General features: G+C 51.9%; 1 protein-coding gene across 3 annotated transcripts in view; it reads left to right on the top strand.

The window, feature by feature from the left end:
- Nucleotides 1-14,628, top strand: part of SLC6A17 (solute carrier family 6 member 17) — a 52,896-nt gene extending 38,268 nt beyond the window's left edge. For 2 of the 3 annotated variants that reach the window (XM_049880121.1, XM_049880120.1), the window contains exons 7-12: nucleotides 6,268-6,509; nucleotides 6,780-6,972; nucleotides 8,796-8,988; nucleotides 9,786-9,945; nucleotides 12,063-12,225; nucleotides 12,921-14,628. In XM_049880121.1, the coding sequence (XP_049736078.1) occupies nucleotides 6,268-6,509; nucleotides 6,780-6,972; nucleotides 8,796-8,988; nucleotides 9,786-9,945; nucleotides 12,063-12,225; nucleotides 12,921-13,289 (1,320 nt within the window). In that variant the 3' untranslated portion in view covers nucleotides 13,290-14,628. Of the gene's footprint in view, nucleotides 1-6,267; nucleotides 6,510-6,779; nucleotides 6,973-8,795; nucleotides 8,989-9,785; nucleotides 9,946-12,062; nucleotides 12,226-12,886 lie in introns of all 3 variants that reach the window. The other variant, XM_049880122.1, reaches the window with a different exon arrangement.
- Nucleotides 14,629-20,133: the final 5,505 nt, after the last annotated feature.

Below are 20,133 nucleotides of genomic sequence, written 5' to 3'. Positions count from 1 at the left end.
GTGGGGTTGGAAGTTTGAGGAGGAGCTAGTGTGAAATAGTTCTGTAAGAGATCAGGGGAATGAGTGGGCAGGGGCACTGCTGAGGGGAAGCTAGGGGTCAGGAGTGGAAGGTGAACTCTGCCAGCATTGTTATAAAACCAGAAAACCAAACCTGTGGCTGTCGAGCTGATTCCGACTCATAGTGACCCTGTAGGACAGAGTAGAACTGCTCCGTAGGGTTTCCAAGGAGCGGCTGGTGGATTGAACTGCTGACCTTTTGGTTAGAAGCTGAACTCTTAACCATTATGCCATCAGGGCTCCTGTTAGCAGGGTGCAAAGAGTTGTGGGGGGGGGGGCGTGGAGGCCTGAGTCAGAGTAGGGGACAGACCCAGCCATCTGGGAATGAAGTACAGATGAAGAGGGGTGACCCAGCAGTGTCTGGACTGGACTAGACAGGGACCTGGGACATGAGGGCTCAGGCCTGGTGGTCCCTCATGCAGACTGTAGGGGCAAGGCTAAGAGGGGGCAAGGGCAGAGGGAGACAGCTTGCTAGAATCTGGGGGTTCCCAGCTCAGCACTCTGAGAAAGTGTTGAGGCTGGGGCAAGGGTGGTGGTGGCACCAGGAGTGCGCTGAGCTCCATGGACAGTAGGAAGAAAAGGGGGAGGGATATCTAGATTTAGATTTCAAGTCCCTGCATGGTGCAAACAGTTAAAACACTTCACTACTGGCCAAAAGGTTGGCTGTTCGAACCCACCCAGGGGTGCCTGGAAGGTCAGAGCCATGAAAACCCTATGGAGCAGTTATTCTCTGCACGCGTGGGTCATTATGAGTTGGAATCAACTTGATGGCAACTAACAATATAACAACAACATTCTTGTCTTTATATCTACCCACCTACCTACCTACCTACCTACCCACCTAGCTAACCGCCTACCTATCTTCTACACAGATGTCCCTTCCAACAACCTGGCCTCTCAGCTCTTTTACCAATCTTCTGGGGGTGGGTGCAGCACAACCTGAGCTGTGCAGTGGCTTTGGACACCTGCCTTCCACTTGGTCACCTCTGGGGTCTAGACTATCAAATGGTCCTGCCCTATGGGCCATAGTGGCCACAGGATCAAGGGTGTGCGTTAACTGTTAGAAAAGAGAAGCGGGGTCTCTGTAAGCTCTAAAGGCCCAGGTGTGGAGATTAGTGGTGAAACTTCCTGACTCCACAATTAGAGCAAGCAGGGTGATGAAGGCAGCCCAGCCTTGTTACCAGAGGCAGTGTGGGTGGTGGTGGAATCAGATGATCCGGTTCAGAACCCGGCTCATCATCACTCAGTACTGGGGTAGACAAGTTCCTTGACCTCTCAGGGCCTCAGTTTCCTCAGCTGCAGGTTGGGGCACACAGTGGTAGCTCCCTCGCAGGCTTGTCAGGAGAGCACGTGGGACTGTTCATGGCGAATGGAGCGCACATGCTGGGCATTCGCTGTTATTATCCTAGTCCCTGGTGAAGGTGAGACTGTTCTGGGGCAGTGGGAGCCCAGCGCTGCAGTGCCATCTGGTGTCTCGTGGCCCGTCTGGCTCTCACACCGACTGGTGCTGCAGCAGGCTGGGAAGCAAGCGCGTGAGCTCCTGTCACACACTGCAGTGCAGCTAGGTCTCGGCTGCTGCTTGTTGATTCAAAAGGCATCTTCATGCCCGTGAGTCAGACACAGTGAAACACCTCTTTCCCTTGCGTGAGGAAGTGACTCAGTCATTGTGCCAAGGAAATGGCAGGAAGCTGTCATCACTCTATATCAGAGCAGGTACCCCAGGGAGAATGCAAGCCATATCTTTGGTGGGGAAAGCTGGTTTCCCATTGGTCTTCTAGAAGGGATATTGGGCTTCCTGAGGTCTGGCCATGAGTTCATCCTTGGTGGACCCCATGATCAGGACCTTGTTGAGATCATACTCCATCACCCCAGGTCCTGTACTGAAGGTGCCTGACTCAGTTTACCCCCCAGATCAGCTTAGGTCATCTGTGGTCATCTTCTCCATTAGCAAGAGTGCCCCTCCAAGCGCTCAGGGACCACTCATCTAGGGCTCTTGTCTCCTCAAAGGCCCATCAAGCCTTGGCACCCTCAGGTGCTTTCCCAGGGCCCTTATCGATATCAGATACGGATTTGTCAGTCTGCTTCAGTATAATCTAGGAATGGGGAGAATGGAAACAAGATGGGCCATGTGCTGTCAATTGTTGAAGCTGGGTGGTGGGTACGTGGGGGGGTCATAACACTGTCCTCTCTACTTTTGTACTTTTCATAATAAATGTTCCATACTTCTAAAAAAAAGAAAAAGAGCAACAAGTAGATAAAATCTTAACAAACAAAACGAAAAAATAAGAATTTTCATTCCCTTACAAAATTACCACGTGTAAGGGACTTGTCAGAGGCCCTCTCCTCGGAGAAGTGCCCCAAGCTGCAGGGCCAACTCTGTTTGTGCTGTTTGGGATTGTGGCGTCTTCCCGGGTTGGCTGCCTTCATTTGTGAAATTTGGCCCTGACAGTGACTGGGCCTGGGAATTTATCCATATCCTAGTTTTAGGTTTAGGAAGTGGTGAGAATCCTGATGATGGCAAGTGTTGGAGTCTCACAGATGGTCCAGGTCTTTCTGTAAAAACTTTAGAAATGACTGATGTAGATCAAAACGGGAAATATTTATAAGAAGAAATAGAGGAAGGAAGGAAGGGAAAAGGAAAGAAAAATAAATAAATAAAACCAGCCTTAAACAGCCTTGTTTTAGAAGGTAAAGTTTAAAGTCCTAAGGATCTTCTTGTCCTAGGAAACCACATCTTAGCCCAAAAAGGCTGGTACAATTTCACAGACTCTTTCTTCTCTGGCCCTGCTCACTTTGCTCACACTCTCGAGGAGGCAGTTTAACCTTTTTCTGTCTGTCTCTTTCTTGCTCCCCACTCTTTCTTCTCTTCCTTGTGGCAGGCACTGTTCATACAAAGATGAACAAGAACAAGAGATGGGTCGCACTCCTAGAAGCACAGAGTATTGAAAGGAAGACATCACATAAACCTGTAATAGGGGTATTGACAAGAGATGTGAGAGCCCAAGGAGGAAGTGACTGCCCATAGCAGTCAAGAGAAGGTTTAAAGAGGAGGTGATATTTATGTGTGGTTTTGAGAAATAAATGGGAGTTCACCAGGAAGTGAGTAGGAGGAAGGGAATCCCAGGCTGAGGGAATAGCTTAGGTAAAGGTTAGAGGTATAAAACGCTGTGAAGCTTTAGAAGTGTAATAAGTTCACTGCATTTAGAGTGTTCAGAACATAACCAGTTGCCCTTGAGTCGATTCCGACCCATGGTGACCCCACGGGCATCAGAGTAGAACTGTCCTCCATAGGGTTTTCAATGGCTGATTTTTTGAAAGTAGATCACCAGACCATTTTTCCAATGTGTGTCTGGGTGGAGTCGAACCTCCAACCTTTCGTTAGCAGCCAAGCGTGTTAACTGTTTGCACCTACCAGCGACTCCATTCGGAACACAGAAGAGTTGAAAAAGACTGGGCCTTGTAGGCCACTAAGGGGGTTAGTTTTTTTCCCCCAGCAGACAGTGGAGAGCCATCAAAGATTTTTCAACATGTGAGGAACACGATTAGAGCTGTGTCCATCTCAACCTGCCCCCCTTCCAAAAATCTTGCACTTCGTCATCCTAGTTGGAACTCAACAAACTGCCAAGAGTCTTCCCACTGGGTCCCGGTTTCTATCCTGAAGGAGATGCCCAGGTTTCAGCTGACTGGTAGAACTTAATGATTGACATCCCTGAACACCAGTGAATGCCATTGTGCCTTCTAGGCATAAGTAATCTCTCACCCATTTCTGGAGCCTTCTGGGATAATCATGTAACTCACCCACCACTGCCCCCTGGAGAGTGAAGTTACAGACTTCCTCTTCCAGCAGGGTCAGGATCCCTGGAGATACAGTGGTTAAGAGCTTGGCTGCTACTCAAAAGGCTGGCAGTTTGAATCCACCAGCCACTCCTTGGAAACCCTAAGGGGCAGTTCTACTCTGTCCTATAGGGTTGCTATGAGTCACAATTGACTCAATGGCAGTGGTTTTTTTTTTTTTTTCCCCAGTAGGACTATGATTATTTTCTTCTTTAGTATCATCCCCAAATTTCTATTAGGAGCCTGCATACACCCCTATTTCCTTATCCACAATGCCAAAATCCAAATAGCCCTGGAACACAAAAGTTTGGGTTTTTCTCCCCAGGACTCAGTTGGCAGCAAAATGACCTGAACAGATGTGAGGCTATTTATAGTCCTGATTGATTCACTTGGTGTGTGTGAACTTTCCTACATTCTGGCGCAGAAATGCTAATGTGTTGGGTTACAGGGTGCTGCCCCAGGCCCTGCTGGGGGTGTTATATAATTATGTGGCATATGTACCATACTACCTTTGTAAAATAATTTCTGTGAATCCTGATATCCGAAACCCCTCTGGCCCCAGGGCTTTTAAATAAGAGAATGTGGGCCCATATCATTTGTGTGTGTGTGTGGTGAAAATATACTGACCAAAACATTCCCTAATACAACAGCTTCCATGTTTATAATTCATTTGTGCCACTGTTATCACTATCCTTTTCCAGAATATTCCACCGCCATTAACATAAACTCAGTGCTTCTCAAACAAAAGCCTCTCCCTTTCCACCTTGCTCTCACGCCTGGCAACCATTAATAATCTTTGGTTTCTATATATTTGCTTATTTCACTGAAGTGGGGTGGATGATATGGCGTCTGTCCTTTTGCGACTGACGTATTTTGCTCCGCATAGTGGTTTCAAGGTTCCTCCATGTTGTGGCATGCATCAGAACTTCCTTTCTCTTTATGGTTGAATAATATTCCACTGTGTGTATATAGCATGTTTTGTTTATCCATTCATTTGTTGATGGATATCGGTTGTTTCCACCTTTTAGCTGACAAAAAGTGCTGCTGTGAGCATTGGCGCGGGGCTGTTTTATTTTTGGAAAGTAGATAACATTTCATCTTATTTTTTAAAAACAGCCCTCAACAGTGCTGGATAGCCCTACGCCATTTCTCTGGTCCTCTTGCTCTCCAGTGACCATTTTGAACCTTTTCCACAAGTCTGGACCTTCTGGCCTCCCCTCCCAGCACATCCCATACCCAGCAGATGATTTTGCCTCCTGCTTTATAGAGAAAACAGAAGCCACTAAATAGAACTCCCTCAGACTCAGGAATCAACTGTCCCAACCCGCCTGCAGCTGCCCCATGCTGCCCTCCTTCCTGCTTTCAAATGAGCAGCCAAGGGTCTCCTTATGGAAGACAATCCCCCTTCCTCTGGATCCCTCCCCTCCATCAGCTTTTAAATATGGCCGAGTCACACCATTACAAACAAAAACAAGACAACAAATAAAAAAGCCACCTGTTTCGGGTCATTGATTTCATGGCCTTCTCCTGGTACTGCCCTGGCTTCATCTGCTCATTCCAAGGCTAGCATCTCCAAGGAGCTGTTTATCCTCATCATGTCCATTTGTTCTCCCCGGCTTATCTCCTCACTTCCTTCTCTGGCTAGGCACTGTACAACCGTATGTGATGGCCCTGGCAATATACCTTAGTATGATCCTTCATGGTAAGACAATGATAACAGTGAAAATTAACTGAGAACTTAACTATGTGTTATGGATTGAGTTGTCCCCCCCCAAAATATGTGTTACAATTCTGACTCCTATACCTGTGGATGTAACCCATTTGGAAATAGGGTTTACTTATTATGAAAAGTGAGTACAAATTGGGGGGGGGGTTGATGTCAGGCGAAGCTCTCCGTGGAACTAAGGAACACCAGGGCTACAGAAGCTGAAAGAGACAAGGATCCTCCCCCAGAGCTGGCACAGAGAGAGAGAGGGCCTTCCCTTAGAGCTGGTGTCCTGAATTTGGACTTCTAGCCTCCTGATAAATTTCTGTCTTTAAAGCCACCCATTTGTGGTAGTCCTATTATAGCAGCCCTGAGAAACTAAGACACTATGTAAGCACTTATCATTTATTTTGTTTTACTTAGACCTCACAACAGTCCTTGAAACTTGATGTTATTGTTACCCATGTTTCACAGACGGGGAAGCTGAGATTCGGAGGAGTTAGGAGAATTGCCCAAGGTCACACAGCAACAGCTTGCTTATCACCATGTCAGGCTGCCTCTGAACTTGCTTGAGGCTGAGGAAATGGGTGTGGAAGGAACCCCATTACACATAGATAAAACTCTCATCTCTGTGTCCCTTTTCTTCCTCCTGCCATGGTCCTTTTCCTCAGCTGGACAAGATGCTGGACCCCCAGGTGTGGCGGGAGGCAGCCACACAGGTATTCTTTGCCCTGGGGCTGGGCTTTGGTGGTGTCATCGCTTTCTCCAGCTACAACAAGCAGGACAACAACTGCCACTTTGACGCCGCCCTGGTGTCCTTCATCAACTTCTTCACCTCAGTGCTGGCCACCCTCGTTGTGTTTGCTGTGCTGGGCTTCAAGGCCAACATCATGAATGAGAAGTGTGTGGTCGAGTAGGTGGCATTTCCTACTAGCCTTCCTTGTGTCTGTCCATCTTACCTAGGAGTGGGCAGCTGGGCTGTGGTTGGAGGGAGGTCTCCCCATACCAGTTTGGGGCATGGGGATCAGAGAAGCTCTCTGTCCCCAGTCCTAGGCCACAGGGACAAGTTCAGAGATGTCTCTATTGATGGCTTGTGAGGGTCCTAGGTATCGGAGAGGTGCCTCCAGGATCTTGCCACCCCACCCCTGACTTCTTACCTCACCCTCTCCCCCCCATACTATAGAAATGCTGAGAAAATCCTGGGGTACCTCAACACCAACGTCCTGAGCCGGGACCTCATCCCACCCCACGTCAACTTCTCCCACCTGACCACCAAGGACTACACAGAGATGTACAATGTCATCATGACTGTGAAGGAAGATCAGTTCTCAGCCCTGGGCCTCGATCCCTGCCTTCTGGAGGACGAGCTGGACAAGGTGCGGGGACGGGCAGGCAGATGTGAGAGTGTGGAATCCAGAGACAGGCCACAGGTGGCTGGGGCTTGGACATAGGCCTTAGAAAACTGACCGGGAGTCATTCACTTACTTCACTTACTTAATATGTGAGGACCTTCTATGTTCCCAGCAAGAGACAGAGAAAACAGTTCAGCCAAAGCCCCTGCCCTTAGGCAGGCTTGAGTCTAGATGAGGAGGCAAGGCAGACACACAAGAAATCACAAGTAACTGTGCAGGAGAACTTTCACACATATTGAATGTTTCCTGTGTACTGGTCACTGCCGTGTGGAATACTTAAAACAGTGCCTCGTAGACAGTGTGCATAAAATAAGAGTTGAAATTGGTGTTGCCCTTTGCTCTCTACTTCATTTGACCCTCACAACTACCCTATGACTTGAGTACTGATATTGTCCCTCATTTTACAGATGAATAACCTGTAAGTTGGGGGGCTTGCTCAAGGTCACACAGCTAGTAAGTGGGGAGTCAGCGTTCAAATCCTAGTAGACTGGTCCAGAGCCCATGCTTTTGCCCCTCCCACAGCTGTTCCCACTCTGACTCCCACTGCCACAATGACCCTTAACCCCCAGGTCAGGGCATGGCAGGGGAGGGGGTGTTCCCCCCCCATTAATGCTCAGACCCAAGTTTGGACACCTTCTTTCTGTTCCCATTTGCACAGATTGCAACTTCCAAAATGACTACTCTGGTAGAAAGCGTAACAGGAGACAGACAAGTCCCCAGGGTCCCTGGAGCCTGGTTGGTACCCAGTCCAGAGCCATGGCTCACATGGGGCAGAGTCAGGCAAGGGCAGAGCCAGCTCCCCTCAGTCAGGCCAACTCTGCCCCTTCTTCATGGGACCAGGGAAGGTGACCCTTCCTGAGCCCTGACCTCCACGTTAAAAGTCCAGCTCTGCCCGACTGGCAGTGTGACACTAAGGAGGCTGCACCCTGGGCCCCTGAGGTCCTCCCGTGCAGTCAAGTGCAAAAGGCCCCATCTGGGGGGCCCCTGCCTGGTGTCTTCCCCAGGTCCCTGGCAGCATAAAGAACCTCCCCTTCCATGAGACCTTTCCTCCCTTCTCACGGGCTACGGCCTGGTCCCTGAAGAGAATGAAGATTATAGCAGATTTATCATACAACACAATCCCAAGAGCCTCCAAATGACAAGAATTACACACCCACACAGTTGGGGTTAGGCATTCTCTCACAGTCACCCAACATTGCATGACAACAGATAAGCGGTATCCACGAGACGTGCTTGGCAGATTTCCCGGTGAGCAAGGGCCCAAGCATCAAAGCTGTGGTGCTCAGCCTTGGCTGCCCATTGGAATCACTTGGGGGCTTTATAAACCCTGCTGCCCAGGCTTCACCCCAGACCCATAAAATCATTGTTCCCAGGGTGAGACCCAGGCATCAGCGTTTTTAAAGGCTCCCATGGATTCCGTTGGGTGGTCCAGGCTGAGAACCACTGCGTTAGGTCCAGAGCTCAGAGCTCAGTTGAGGCTGGGGCAATCGGGGAAGGCTTCTTAGAGGGGGAGAGTCTAGAGCTGGGCATGTTTCTAATCGTGGAAATCTTCATCTGAGTCACCTGGGGTCCTTGTCCAAATCGTAGATGGCAGGTGCCACGGGTGAACTCCTGAATTGGTGTTTTATACTCTCCTCGGGGGATTCTGATGCCCCCTGAACTTTGAGACCCACTGGCCTGAAACAACAACAGGATTTAGGTGGGGGTGGGGATCCCCGTGAGAGAGGGCTCCCCAGAGTGGGGCTGGGTCTGGCCCTCCCTCAGACTCTGCCCCTCCCACCCCTCAGTCCGTGCAGGGCACAGGCCTGGCCTTCATCGCCTTCACCGAGGCCATGACGCACTTTCCCGCCTCCCCATTCTGGTCCGTCATGTTCTTCCTGATGCTTATCAACCTGGGCCTGGGCAGCATGATCGGGACCATGGCAGGCATCACCACGCCCATCATTGACACCTTCAAGGTGCCCAAGGAAATGTTCACAGGTAACTCCTCCCTGCGGCCCCCGCCTGGCCCTGGGGGCTGCCCTCGTGGCCAGCGGTCAGATTCTGGCTCTGACTTCTGAAAGATTGGGGGCTGACTGGGTCATTTGTGGGCCCATAGCCAGCAGGCTCACCTCCAGTCCTGGGACACAGCCCGGCTTTGCCTCCCAGAGAAGAGCTCACGCCAGGAGGAGAGGGAGGGGCTGTTGGGGAGTCTGGCCACACCAGAGCTGGGAGATGGGCCTCTTCCTAGGGCTCATTTGCCCCTTCCCCCAAGGGCCTGCTGAGTCATATTGGGAAGGGGTGCCCTCCTTCAGCCTTGCACCCTGTTGCAGCTCTGTTGCTCCCAGTCCTAGGCTGTGTCCATGGTCCCCCACCTTCCGAGTTGATCTGGGCTCCATAGGGCGACCTCTTACCATTATCCTCAGAAGGGAGTATCCTGTTCTCCAATGGGAAACTAAGGTGAAGGAAAAGACTCTGCGAACAGTCAGACTAATCTTTTAAACTAAATCCCAGCAATTAAGTGGAGCTCCTGTTTAGGACCAGGCACAGTGCCAGGGGCAGGGGGCATGGGAGAAGGGAGAAGACACCATGCCTCTCTCAAGATGCTCGTATCCAGTAGAGGAGGAGCTCAGAACCTTGGCATTTGGGCCCCTCTTACAGGCCGAGGCCTGCAGGAGGGCAGGCTGCAGGCCCAGAGGAGTGAGGGTGGAATGGGAGGGACCTGGGTGCCCCCAAGACCCCTGGGCCCTGCCAACCCTGCACCTGTGCCCTGATACTGGCCTCCCGGCTCTCTGTAGTGGGCTGCTGTGTCTTTGCCTTCTTCGCGGGGCTGTTGTTCGTCCAGCGCTCCGGAAACTACTTTGTCACCATGTTTGATGACTATTCAGCCACCCTGCCGCTCACAGTCATCGTCATCCTAGAGAACGTCGCTGTGGCCTGGATCTATGGAACCAAGAAGTAAGGGGGACTTGGGGGACCTGAGGGACAGGAGGGAGGCTCTGTCTCACCACAACTCTGGGGAATCCTCTGTTCCCAGGGCTGCTTGTGATTGGGGCAGGAGAGTGTAGAATCAGAATGTCAGCTCACTTAGGAAAACTAAGGCTCAGAGAGAGAGGACATGAGTTGGTCCCAGGCCACACGGTTGGTGAGAGGAGAGTCGGATGAGAACCCAAGTCTCCTGGGTTCAGGTTCAGTGTTTTGGCATTATCCTAAACTGCCTTGAATCACCGTAGCTGCTTTTTGCGCAGCAACTCATCTTCAGGGTTCTGTCAGTTTGTTAAGCACTTTGCGGGTATACGAGGGGTCCCTGCCGTCAGGGTGCTTGTGGACTTCAGCAGCCTGATTCACAGTCATAAGGTTCTCTGGGTAAGGGTGTGAGATGCAGTGCAGATGCAGTTCCTAAGTTTGAGGTTGGGCGAGGAAGGAGGACTCAGCAATAAGAAAGGCTTGGGTCACGGCCAGGGCCTAGGGCAGACCTACACTCACTGTCAGCTCCCAGCCTCGTTCCTCAGTTAAGAACACATCTGTGTCCCCAGGAAGCCCCAGGACTTGGTCCTTCCCACTCACTCAGCCATGGCGGTGGCTGTGCCGTCCTTGCCCTCAGCAAGGCTGGGACCACCAATGACCCACTCAGTTCTCACTCCCTCCTGATGCCTGGACTGGGTCTTAGAATCGGGGCTCTCTCACAGCTCTCTGCTCCCTAGGAAGGGACAGGGAGTGATACAAAAAGGGACACGCCACGGTTTCCACCTCCCCCTGTGAGCCAGGCTGGGGGCATCTTGCTAGAAGGGGCTCTTACTCTTTTTTTTATGTCATGGACTCCTTTGGCAGTGAAGCCCCTGGACTCTGCTTCAGAATATTATTTTTAAATGCATAAAGTAAAATATATAGGATTATGTAGGAAACTAATTATATTGAAAAGTAACAAAACACTGTTTAAAATTTGTGAGATAGCAATGTGTGTGCGCTTTACTTTTCAGGCATTAAATGACAGGATTTAGCAGTGGGTCTAATAACAACTGTGATTTCAAAGTGGTGATGAGTATAAGTGATGCTTCTAGGTGACTTCAAGCAACTGTTATGTGGTATGAAAATATCTGATGTAATCTATTGGTGACAAAGTCAGTACTGTTAACACTACTGTGATTTGCTGCTTACACTTATAGAAAGAAGGTCTAGATTTCATCTAAGAATTAGTGAAGTAAAGTTTTTTTTTTTAATTGCCCACCTCCTGGAATTCTATCCACAGACCCTGTGTTTAAAAAACCCTGAGCCAGGGCTGACTTCTGCCTTTGGACACTAGGGAAGTGCATTTCTCCCTCTTCCCCAACAGGGGGAGTCTAGCTCCATAGACTTCTTTGAAGCCGTGACAGTGAGCGGGGTGGGGGGCTGAGTTCATAGTGAACATCCAGTTGCAGTGAAGTGGATTTCAATTCATGGCCACCCCTTGTGTGTCAGAGTAGAACTACGCTCCATAGAATTTTCAATGGCCGATTTTTTTGAGGAGCCCTGGTGGTGCGGTGGTTAACTAACCAAACAGTTGGCAGTTTGAACCCACTAGCTGCTCCTTGGAAACCCTATGGGGCAGTTCTACTCTGTCCTATAGGGTGGCTATGAGTCAGGATCGACTCGACAGCAACGGGTTTTTGACTTTTTAGAAGTAGATTGCCAGGTCTTTCTTTCGAGGTGCCTCTGGGTGGACTTGAACTTCCAATCTTTCAGTTAGCAGCTGAGCACTTAAACCATTTGCACCACCCAGGGATTCCCATGGTGAACATAGAAGCCCCTTTAGTGCCACCTGCCTGCCCCAGGTGTGTCTGATCAGCTATATCATATCCCTGGGAGGGACATGATGGAGTCAGAGAGGAGGTTAGAGATGACAGCAATCTTCCCAGACACCAGCTGGCCACAGAATAATATACCATGAGCATTTGTGGGCACCTTGAAAAAGGAAGAGGCCAGAAAGGAGGGCCTGGTCAGTGAAGGCCTCTTGGAGGAGCTGTCTGTTGGGGAAGGGAGGGAGGAGGCGATGCAGTGGGTTTGCCGATTGCTGGGTCTTCTCCTGTACCTGGCAGGTTCATGCAGGAGCTGACGGAGATGCTGGGCTTCCGGCCCTACCGCTTCTATTTCTATATGTGGAAGTTCGTGTCTCCACTGTGCATGGCTGTGCTCACCACTGCCAGCATCATCCAGCTGGGGGTCACACCACCTGGCTACAGCGCCTGGGTCAAGGAGGAGGTAAGGGGTGAGCCCCCAAAACCTCAGGGACATTTTTTCCCAGGCCTTACTGCAACAAGCCATAGGAATAAACCTTTATAGTGCACCTACTATGTGCCAGGTACTGCCAGGTGCTTTGCTTACCTCATCTGTAACCTTCAACATAATGTAAAGAGGAAGATAGTATTATCCTTATACAGTGAAATCTGTGAGAGCCGAAACTCAACGGGATGGCCTTGTTTTTCTGGGCCTTGCTAGTTTTCTGCCTTTGACAGGGTGCAGTCTTACTACTTTTCTATCGCTTGGTTTAGTGAAAAGTATTTGAGTTTTCCTTGTCTGACAGGTTTCAGCCTTACACCAGTCCTGGCCTTCCCAAGTTTTACTGTAGTACACATGGGGAAACTGAGGCTCAGAAAGGCTAACACACTTGATTAGTCTTTCCATCCCATATTCTCTCTCCATGTCTGTGGAGTGGAATTATGCATCCATTTTTACAGGTATAGAAACCGAGACCCAGAGAGGTTCAGGCTCTTGACTGAGGTGACCAGCTAATTCAAGGAGCAACCCCTGCTGCCCCCCCATTTCTGCTGGTGCCTGGCCAGGATGGCGGGGTGGGGAATAGGAAGGCAGTGGGCAAGGACTGGAAGAGGCTATCCTGGAGGTCCTGGAGGACTGGCAGCAGCCCTCAACCCTGCGTGTCTCCCACCCACCCCCAGGCTGCTGAGCGCTACCTGTATTTCCCAAACTGGGCCATGGCCCTTCTGATCACCCTCATCGTTGTGGCGACCCTGCCCATCCCTGTGGTGTTTGTCCTGAGGCACTTCCACCTACTCTCCGATGGCTCCAACACCCTCTCTGTGTCCTACAAGAAGGGTCGCATGATGAAGGACATTTCCAACCTGGAAGAGAACGACGAGACCCGCTTCATCCTCAGCAAGGTGCCCAGTGAGGCGCCCTCCCCCATGCCCACTCACCGCTCCTATCTGGGGCCAGGCAGCACGTCACCCCTGGAGACCAGCGGGAACCCCAACGGACGCTATGGGAGTGGCTACCTCCTGGCCGGCACCCCTGAGTCGGAGCTGTGACCACTGTCCCCACCCTGCCCACCACTCCCCCTACGCCCAACCTGCCCACTTGTCCTGGCCTGGCCTCTTCTACCAAGCCCAGGCCAGGCCCTCTGCCTAGGGAGAGAGGGTTTCGCCCTGCCACAGCCCCACCCAGTCCTAGACCTGAGGAGGGAGCTAGGAGCAGCTGTGCCCCCTCGGTCCAGCCCTCAACCCCTCTACCCTCTGAGATCCTCTCATCAAATTGCAGCTGTATAACAGGAACAATCCAGAAGGCCTGACTCCCTGTCAGGAAAAATTCCAAGTGGCCACTTTAGAGGTCACCCCACGCTCCCTCTCTCCCTGCAACCTGCCACCTGTAGTTCTTAGATCTTAGGGGTCCCCCTGAACTTCCAGGTGGTGGTGTGAAGAGGTGGGTGGGTGTCTATGGCTCAGTCTGCCATGGAAACAGGCCTCCCCACCCTGCCCAGCCCAGACAGGCTGCTCCTGGGTTTGAGAGTCTGCCTGATGTAAGGCTGGGTGGGAACAGGAGTGCCAGGACTCAGGCTCAGCCTTGCGACAGCATTCTGCAGAAGCCCCAAGGCTCTGTTCTATGAGGCAGGACGCTGCCCTCTGGCCTGTGCACAAGCCTTGGCAGCAGCAAGGGTGAGGGGGCTCCTCAACTCTGGGCTCCAGGTTGGTATCTTTGGGTGTCCTTTGCCTGAGCCTGGGGTGGGTGGGATGTGTTCCCGCAATGACTGGCCCAGCACCTTCCCCACCTCCATTAGAGCTTAACTGTCTCCCTGCCCCTCCTCCCCCAGCCAGCCTGAAGCCCAGGTTGATGGCCTCTGCCTCTTCACCCAGGAGAGAAGGGGACAGTGCAAGGAGAGGTTTCCAGAGCAAAATTAGAAGGTTCACAGCACAGTTTTGATGGTTTGGAGCACAATTGTGAAGCACACTCCCTCTCTCCTCACCTGGGGCTGGATTTTCTCTCTAATGGCAGCTTCTCCCCTGGATCAGAGCTTCCTGGAGTTCAGGGGCTCACACCCAGGAAGCCTCATGCCTGAGGAGAGACAGGTAACTTCACTGCCTCTTTGGGCCACCACCCCGTCTCCCTGTTGCACAAGCACAGCCACCCAGTATGCATTCATTGTGTAGACACTTTGGAAACGTTGCCCAAGCCTCCCCGTAGGCAGCACTATGGACGCTGGAGGCTGCTGAGGGGAAGGGCAGAGCCTCTGTCTTGAGGGTACCCCCAGGAGAGTGCGGGCCAATGGCAGCATCCGCACCTACCCTCATCTACAGGGCCTCCACGGACGGAGCGACTACCCTCGGATTTGCAGGCTGGGAGGATTCAGACCTGACGGATGGATGGATGGATGGATGGATGGATGGATGGATGGATGGGTGGGTGGGTGGGTGGGTGGGTGGGTGGATGGATGGATGGAAGGAAGGATGGATGGAAGGAAGGAAGGAAGGAAGGATGAATGGGTGGGTAGATGGGTGAAAAGGTAAATGGAAGGATGGAGGGGTAGATGGATGGGTGGGTGGGAGGAAGGGTGGAAAGAAGGAAGAAAGGAAGGAAAAAAATTGGAAGATTCGTTGGGACAGTAAGCCTCCATCTTTGAGAGCTGTGGTTGGCAGGGTAGGAGCAGGCCACAAGGAGCAGACCCACCTTCATGGAGGGTCCCAAGTTACTCTTGCCTGTGGCTATAACTGCTCTCAGCTCTGGGAAGGACAGACTAGGCCCAGGGTTCCCTATTCTCCCTTTGGTCCCATAATTCCCCCTTGCCCAGCTTCTCTTCTACCTACCCCCACCACCAACTCCCTTACTCACCCCTCCCTCACTTCTCCCCCTTTCATCCCAAGGGGAGAGGAAGGCCCACATCTCCCCAGAAAGATGAGATTTGGGGCACAACGTCCCGCCATAGGCCGCCTCACCTGACAACACCTCCTACCTGGCCCCATGCCTAAACCCAAGCAGAATTAGCAACAGGAAAAGTGAGGCCCCAGGAGAGACACCCTACTATATATACTCTTCTATATATTCTATTTCTATTGTATATTCAATCTGTACATGTGGGTGTAAATGCTGTTAAATGACAAACCCAATATTATACCGTGGCTGGTGGACTATTTTCATCCTCAGTGCTGTACAGATCTATTTTCATTGTATATTTGATATATTTTTAATTTTGTAGCGTGTGTCTGGGCCAGCCTGCGGGAAGAGGGGCTAAGCTTGGGCTTCTCGCTTGGTTTCCGTGGGCTTAGTAGTGCTCGTAGCCTTTTGCTGTCCGCTGGCCCTGTTCCGGCTATGTGTCGTGTTAGTTGTGGGGCCCAGAGCTCGTTGTGTGCGTGTGTATATGTGTGACGTGTGCATCCATGGGTGTGGGTGTGTGTTGGGTGCTGATTTGTGATTCCCAGTGTTCACCACGTTCCTGAAGCCCACACTGCCCTCATCTGCCTCCTCCTCCTCCTCTCAGCTCTAGCACGCTGGGCCTCAGGGTGGGGCCTGCAGAAAGCCTGAGTGTGATTCTTCCTGGCAGCTCGTTGCCTTCATACCACTGGGCTTGCTGGCAACACGGACAGAGGGGCCTCGGGGGAAAAAAAATCCCCCGAATTTATTTCTCCATCAGCCTCTTGCTGTTCCCACTGGAATCACATGCTCTTTACCTGGGGGAAAAGCACGGGTGACAGGGCCTCTGTCCCTGCATTTGTCCTTGAGACAATCCTGACAGTGTTCAGAAGAGAACAGCTGGCCCTTTCACCGTGCTTCAGACACACCTCTGCTCACTCCACTGGAGCTGGGGAGCCCACAGTGGGGCGAGGCCAGAGGGGTTTAGGGGCAGGTGGCCCCCCTGACGAGGGAAGATCCAGCCCCAGAATCTCTGGAGGAACAGAAGGTGGCCAGAGAGGGGCAAGCCCCCAAATCCCTGCACAGGGTCCATCTGCTCAGGCTTTCGTGCTGTGGATGAAGCACTCACCAGTGGACACAGTGAAGTGCCCTCTGAAGCTGGGCTTCCTGGAGGTGGGGGCAGGCCGGGGCCCCTCTGAAGGAGTCCCCTTTATCCCGCCCTCTGGCCCCAATCACCAGCTTCTTGCTCAGGGAGCATTCTTCCCTCTCTACTGAGGCAATGTGAAGCCGAGGCCCACATGGGGGTGGGAGGGTAGACAGGTGGGCTGCACACATCGATGCCAAGTCACAATGGCTTCTATCCTCCAGCAATAACTTTGTCAGGGCTGCTGCTGCTTTTACCAGAAGAAGCCCCCTGAGCCAGCTGCCATAAGCAGTGAGACTGGAGGCCAGAAGCTGCGCGGCCCCGGGCCCCGTACAGGCCTGCAGTATTACAGGGCGTGAGGCTGCCCTTCCTCACAGGCGTACCCTCCCCCGCCACAGTACACCCCACTGTGGAAGAGAGGCTGACAGGTTGGAATGCACCCCAACTTCCTGAGCATCCCTGGGTCCTTCCACCAGGCCCTGAAATGTGGGGTCTGCTGCTCCTTCACTGGGGCCTAATGACAGGCTGGGGAGGGGGATTCAGCGTCCCTACCAATCCAAAGCGCTGCTTTGTACAGACCCAAGCGCACTCACCAGGCAGTTACTTCCAGTTCTGGCACAAGTTCAGACCCATTCAAGTCCATGTGTCCCATGGCTGGTCAGTCCTGGGCCAGGACCGCCCAGCCCAAGGGAGGGGACATGGAATTGTCATCCCTCAGCACCCCTCCTTCTCTATTGATGTACAATAAAGTGTCTGTTCTTACCAAACTCCCATTGCCTTTCTTACCTGCCCCTGGGATCCAAGAAAGGAAATGAGGGAAGCCCAGGATCCTGAGGGAAGTTTTGGGGTAAAAGGTTAGAATGGAGTGGGCTAGACAGGGTGGTGTGTGGGAGTTGTGGGTGTTGGTTGGATGGGTGAAGAGTTGGGGGAAAGCAGGAAGGGGACAAGTATATGTTTTCTTAGGAGTTCCAGGTATCAGCAATACACGTGAGGCACTGGTAGTTCAGTGGTGGAATTCTTGCCTTGCATGCGGGAGATCCAGGTTCAATTCTCAGCCAATGTACCTCATGTGGAGGCTGATGTAGCTGGCTGTCAGTAGAGGCTTGTGTGCTGCTATGATGCTGAACAGGTTTCAGCAGAGCTTCCAGACTAAGACAGACTGGGAAGAAAGACCTGGTGATTTACTTCTGAAAATTAACCAATGAAAACCCTATGGATCACAATGGTCAAATCCCCAGCCCATCACGGGAATGGCCCAGGACCAGGCAGTGTTTCCTTCCATTGTGTGTGGGGTTGCCACGAGTTGGGCGCCAACTCCATGGCAGCTAACAGGAAAATGCACACCCTTGTGTTGAACTTTATTAGGTTCCAAAAAACCAAAAACAAACCCATTACCGTTGAGTTGATTCCGACTCACAGCAACCCTGTAAGACAGAGTAGAACTGCCCCATAGAGCTTCCAAGGAGTGCCTGGTGGATTCAAACTGGGGACCTTTCGGTTAGCAGCCATAGCTCTTCACCACTTTGCTGCCAGGGTTCCCATTCGGTTCTAAGTACTTGGTACTTGGATTTGGGTCCTTCTGAATGCTTGGTGTCCCTGGGTGGTCCAAACAGTTGATGCTAGGCTGCTAGCCAAAAGTTGAAGGCTCCAGTCCACCCAGAAGTGCCTAGGAAGAATGGCCTGGTGATACTTCCAAAAAATCAGCCATTTAAAGCGCAGGTCAACTCTGAAACATGGGACCACCATGAGCAGTGGCATCGCTAGAGGGGTGTGGGGGTGCCAACACTACCCCTGACACCGTCAGAAGGGGTGACACCAAAACGACCCCCAGGGTCCACAGTAGTGGTGGTGGGCAGTGCCAGGGAGGGGCCGCCAAGGCAGTGGCATCACTAGGGTTGGTGTAACTCGTCACCCAGTGTGGTCACTCGTCACTCTCCCCCCACCCTGTTACCTGCCAGTCAGGGTATGCGAGCCCAGGCGGCACTGGGCCAAGAGGAAGAGGGGAGGAGCTGTGGGGACCCGCGGGAGGCGGGGTCTGGAGGGCCAGGCCGCGTGGCAGGGCGCTTGGCCGGGTGCGGGCCTCTCCACCTTCCCGGAGGGGTTCACGGGCTGACCCCCGGCTCCAGGCGGGTGGGGTGGGACACCACGAGTTACTGCACTGGGTGACACCAATCCTAGTGAGTGCCGCCACTGACCGTGAGTCCAAATCTACTTGGTGCAACTAGATACTGAATGCAGCCCTCTGAAGAACAGCACCTCAAAGAGCACAGGTATTGGAAGGGGCAAGAAGGTTGGCTCTCGGAAGTGGTCTCAGCCCCATTCCACCCCACTCCAATCTTGAATGGTGCTGTTCAGTCTTCAACACACACAGCTAAGGTCTCCTCAAAGGAACCTTCCATTTTCTTCTCCCGCCATAGAGCGGAAAGTGTTGTTCCAGGAATAGCCACCAGATGGCAGGAAACCTTTGTCTCCAGATCTTAGTGGTCTCACCCTCTCCCCCTCCATCACTTGTTCCTTTGTGGGTTAGTTTATTCATTGAACAAACATTAAGTACTCACCATGGACAGGCTCCATGCAAGCTATGGATACACAAAAATAGGTAAATCAGTCTCTGCTGCCCTGAGTTTGGCAGAAAACCCACCCTCTGACACCAAATCTTCCCCAAATCTCTCTTCAATGGGCATGTCCCCAAGCTAGAAATTCAATCCTCTGGTTGAAGGTAGTGTTTCATGCCAACCCTCCTGCCAGAAGGGGCACATAGGCCTGTCAGAAGGCAGCATAGCAAGGGGATGGGTGCAAGGGAGCTCTGCAGTCAGACTTCCAAGTTCAGATGCCAGCTTCTCCTCGTGCTTCCTGGGAGACCTTGAGAAATTTACTAAATCTCTCTCAGCTTTTCCTAGTCTATGAGATAGGGATAATTAATGGATTGAATGAGACAATGCATGTTGCTCCAGCTATCTATTGCTATGTAGCAAGTTACCCCAGAACTTAGTGGTTTAAACACCCGTTTTATTATATCTCACGGTTTTATGGGTGAGGAATTCAGGCAGGGCTTGTCTGAGCAACTCTTCCATGGCAACTGAGGTTACTCAGTGGCAGTTAACTGGCAGACGAGCTGGTCTGGAGGGCCCAAGACAGCTTCATTTACATTTACTCAAATGTCTGGTAGGTCGGTGAATGGCGGGAAGGCTGGGCTCAAGTGTGTCTACAACTGGCCTCTCCAGCACAGGTAATCTGGGTGGCCAAGACTTCTTCCATGACAGCTCAGGGTGCCCAGAGAGAATGTTCCAGGAGACAGGAGGTGGAAGCTGCTGGTTTCTAAAGACCTGGGCCTAGAAAATGAAACAGTCACTTCTACCACATTCTCTGGGTCACAGCGCTTGCCCAGAATTTAGGGGAGTGTGCACAGACCCCACTTGTCCATGGAAGGGGTGTCACAGATTTTGTGGCTGCACATGTAACGGGCCTGTCCCAGAGTCCTGGGGATCTTCATTGTCAGCCATATGCACCCAAGTAGGAACTGCTTTCTCCTGAGGCGATATCCAGCTCAGAGACACAGAATTGGGACATAGCACAGGTAAGTTCTGGTGGGGAGGTGAGGGGCTAGTTTTGGGCCCAGGGTGGAGAAGCAGCCAGGGAGGGAGAAGAGAAGGGTTGGTGGGAGGACATGAGAGACAGCTTCTTCTGCCTCGTGTTTGCCCAGGGACAGATGGCATAAGATAGGTTTGAGTCAGGGCTCTGTCACCAACTGTGTGACCTTGGGCAAGGCACTTAACTCTCTGAAGCTCCATTTTCTGATCTGTAAATGGGGAGTGGCAATAAATATCTTCCCTGCAGAGGGAAGATTGTATTCCATCCTGGATACAATAGGTGCTCATTGACTATTA

The sequence above is a fragment of the Elephas maximus genome, chromosome 3 (assembly GCF_024166365.1).
Source record: "Elephas maximus indicus isolate mEleMax1 chromosome 3, mEleMax1 primary haplotype, whole genome shotgun sequence".
Lineage (NCBI taxonomy): Eukaryota > Metazoa > Chordata > Mammalia > Proboscidea > Elephantidae > Elephas > Elephas maximus.
Note: the sequence above shows the minus strand (reverse complement) of the source record. Positions and strands in the feature narration are given on the sequence as shown.